This window comes from Glycine max, chromosome 15 (genome assembly GCF_000004515.6).
Source record: "Glycine max cultivar Williams 82 chromosome 15, Glycine_max_v4.0, whole genome shotgun sequence".
Taxonomy (NCBI): domain Eukaryota; kingdom Viridiplantae; phylum Streptophyta; class Magnoliopsida; order Fabales; family Fabaceae; genus Glycine; species Glycine max.
Window position 1 is genome coordinate 20,940,293 of NC_038251.2, and position 3,493 is coordinate 20,943,785.

The 3,493-nt window shown below is 35.7% G+C and overlaps 1 protein-coding gene across 1 annotated transcript; it reads left to right on the plus strand.

The window, feature by feature from the left end:
• Positions 1–1,823: 1,823 nt before the first annotated feature.
• Positions 1,824–3,180, plus strand: LOC102670142 (uncharacterized). The gene is made up of 6 exons (XM_006598372.1): positions 1,824–1,964; positions 2,042–2,309; positions 2,398–2,435; positions 2,637–2,718; positions 2,795–2,885; positions 2,985–3,180. Exons 1-6 carry the CDS (start codon positions 1,824–1,826, stop codon positions 3,178–3,180), a joined length of 816 nt encoding a protein of 271 aa, XP_006598435.1.
• The last annotated feature ends 313 nt before the right edge of the window (positions 3,181–3,493 follow it).

Here is a 3,493-nt window from a genome sequence, read left to right on the forward strand (position 1 = left end):
GATTTCACCTAACCAAACTCTCTTTACAATAAAGCATAATACCCAACTTGAGATTCAACGTTAATATCAATCATTTTTCAAAAACGATTTTCTAATCCCTTATTCCTTAGGAGAAAAGAACCTAAGTTCCTTCATTAAATGTCAATCTCTTGTATGTTTCACAAAGGAACTTGCTTTAAGCTTAATGATCCAAAGATAACTAATAACCCTCATCCTATTCATCGCTCTGAGGTTTATTGGGCATTCTACTATGATTCAAGATAAAAAGAGTATTTTTCAATCACAATATCCCAAAATCAAGCTATGGAAGCATTTCCCAATACAAACCATGACAAGCATTAAGAGTAGAAGAAAACACTAACATTGAAGAACAAGATGCATATATAAACATATTTCAAAAGAAATACATGAGAATATAAGGTTTAGTTACATCCCACTATTTTCCTATAATCTAGATAAAAAAAATTCCATTATTACTAGGTAATATGAAAGAAAAATCTATATACTATATATTAAAAGAGAAGGCCAGGAAAATTACTATTGTGCCCATGCCTGAAAGCTTGACAGCTGTCCATTTTATTGGCTTTTTGGTCATTTTATGCCCCTCCAGCTTTGCCTTGGTTTTGTGCTACCTGTTGCTTTGTTTTGTGTCACCTGCTTGTTGTGGTGAGTTTGTCACTCTTTTGTTGAGCCATGTGGTTTTATGATTAAAGCTTTCCAGTTATTATGGTTTTGGGTTGCTGTTTTGTATCATTATGTGATTGTGGTTTTCGCGTGGTTCTTATTGCTTCATTTTACTTCCTTTTCCGGTTTGCTTCCTTTTACTTCCTTTTCCGGTTCTATTGGGTTTGCTGTTTTGTTCTATTTGGTTGGGTGAAGTGAAGGTAATACTTTTGCAGCAACGTTGTTATTTGCTTAAGGTTGATTCATGTTCTGTTATTGTTGAGTGTGCCTTTTTTCGGCTGTTTTCCGAATTTGTTTTTGCATCTTTGTTGACTTTGCTGACTGCGGTTTGTCTTTCAGTTTCCGTTTTGTCAAGAGTAAGATAATCCTTTTCCAATGATAGTGTTGGATATTTGTGCATGGTTGTTTTTCCTCTACTCCTGTTTGTTGGCACAACAGAGCTTTAATTTGTCCTAGCTGATATTCATGTGTGACTTTTATCTTCTTCTTTATTATCACAGTTTTTGTCGCTTTTGGGTTTACAAAGTTTGTTGCCTTTTGGTTGATCCTGCATTTTAATCTGTGAGTTTTTTTGTATGTTCTGCATGGTTGTTTTTGCGGCGATCGCATCTATTTTTCTGCCTTTTTTGTGTAATTGTCGATTTTTATTTTTGGTTTGTTGGTAACTTTCGTGGTTTGTTTTTGACTGAGTTTGTTTTGTTTTCCAGTTTGGCTTTCCCCTGTTGTATGATTTGGTTGCGGGAAGTGAAGGTAATAGTTTTGCAGCAAAGTTGTTGTATGTTTATGCATGCTTGCTTTTGACTCCTTCAGGTTGTTGTCAGAGTTAAGATTGATTCATCAGCTACTTTTTTCAGTTTGGCTTTCCCTGTGTGTTTTATTCATTCGGCTGGTTTTTCAAGTTTGTTTTTTTATTTCTTTGCTGACTTTGGTGGGTTCCATTTGTATTTCAGCTTGTGTTTTGTCACGTGTTGCATTTGGCTGTGATAGGAGTAAGATATTTTTTTTTCCAGCAACACGCCTGGATGTCTGTTAATGTTTGTTGAGATGACCATGCTTTAAATTTTTTGTTGCTCATTGTTGTTCAGGTTTTTCCATTGACTACACCATAGATTTAGGAGCAACCAAATTTATGCAGAGTTATGGCACGTGCTCCTGATAAGATTAAGTCGATTGATGGATCAAAAGAAACTCTGAAACTTGCTGTAAGGATCACTAATCTTTGGTTCATTGGGATCCCCAGCAAGTCCGAACAGGTTGAAATGGTTATTGTTGATTCTGATGTATGGTTTTGCCAACTCTTTTCATTGCTATATTATTGACCATTCAACCAGTTATTCATGTGGTTTGTATGTTATAGGGAGATGAAATCCATGTTGTTTGTAAACAAGATCAGCTAAAGTCTTGGAAGGCTAATTTGAAGGAAAGTTCTACTTATGTCATGCATAATTTTAAAGTGCTAAAGAATGATGGTCAATTCAGAGTCTGTAATCATCCATATAAATTAGCTTTTACTGGAGTTACTATTGTTAGGCAATCCGATTTGGATTCCCTTCCTTTTAGGAAATTTAAATTTGATGATTTTTCTAATGTCATTGCTGGTGATTTTCAAACTGGCCTGTTGGTTGGTAGGTCCACCTGCAATTTGCGCATTTATTTTGATCGGCAAATGTATGCCTTTAAGAATGACATATCTTTGGTTTTTGCTTCCTTCAGATATTATTGGTGTGGTTGATGAAGTGGTGTTCCGACATGTCTCCTAAAAAAATACCAGGGTTGTTTTCAAAATCAAGGACTTGAGGTTATGTTCTACAATTTGACGTTTTTAAATCAGTGTAATTGTTATTTGTATTTTGTGAACATTATAAGATGATATACTGATACATTTATTGTTGTTTGTTTCTGATAGTGACCAAGTGCTATCTTGCACTCTTTGGGAAAATTATTGTTTGCAGTTCTTAGCTTACTTGAATGACTTTGAAGATGCTAGGCCCATTGTTATCCTTTTGACACATGCCAGAATCAAAGAAGGGCAGGGTAGGCTTAATGTGAAATTTGTGAACTCTGATGCTTATTAAATGATGCGTGCTCTTTTTCTTTGTCACAAATGCAGGATCATATCCAACCTCAATGAGTAATTCTTTGAAAGCTTCAAAACTAATGATCGACGAACTTGTGTTGGAAATAGAAGAGTTCAGTGAGAGGTCTTTTGTTGATGTTGTTGCTTCTGTGTTTAAAGATTTTGTTATTTAATTATGTTGCTTATTTTTCATTGTGGTTTTCTATTTATTCTATTCCTATAGGCTTTTTGATTCAAGAATTGAGGTCAAATCAGTTTTGGCGCCTCCTTGCCAAACCAGTTCACAGCTTTCAGGATCGAGTCAATTATCATCGAAGGATGCATTTCTTTCAAGGGCTGAAGCAAAAAGCATTTGCCAAATTAATGCCATTTCAGAGGTCATGCTCTTATTTATATTCACCGTTGACCTGGGGAATTAAGAGCCCAACTAGGCTAGATTTATTCAATTCTATGATCCCTTTGAGCAAGATTTGATGCCAGTGTTATTTGTGCAGGAAATTGTTTGTGTTACGGTGGGCACGATTACAAAAATAGTGATGGATAATCATTCATGGTGTTACCCAGCTTGCAGCCAATGCCATAAAAAAACTGACATAGACGTGGCAAATTTACACAAGGGGGCTTCTTTTAAAAACATTTTACGTAACAGGGTCTCTTTTAAAAGAAATTCCAAGGGGGGTCTCTTCTGTAAGTGGGTGCCGCCATTAACAATGGCGTGAAGCCTGGAACCTC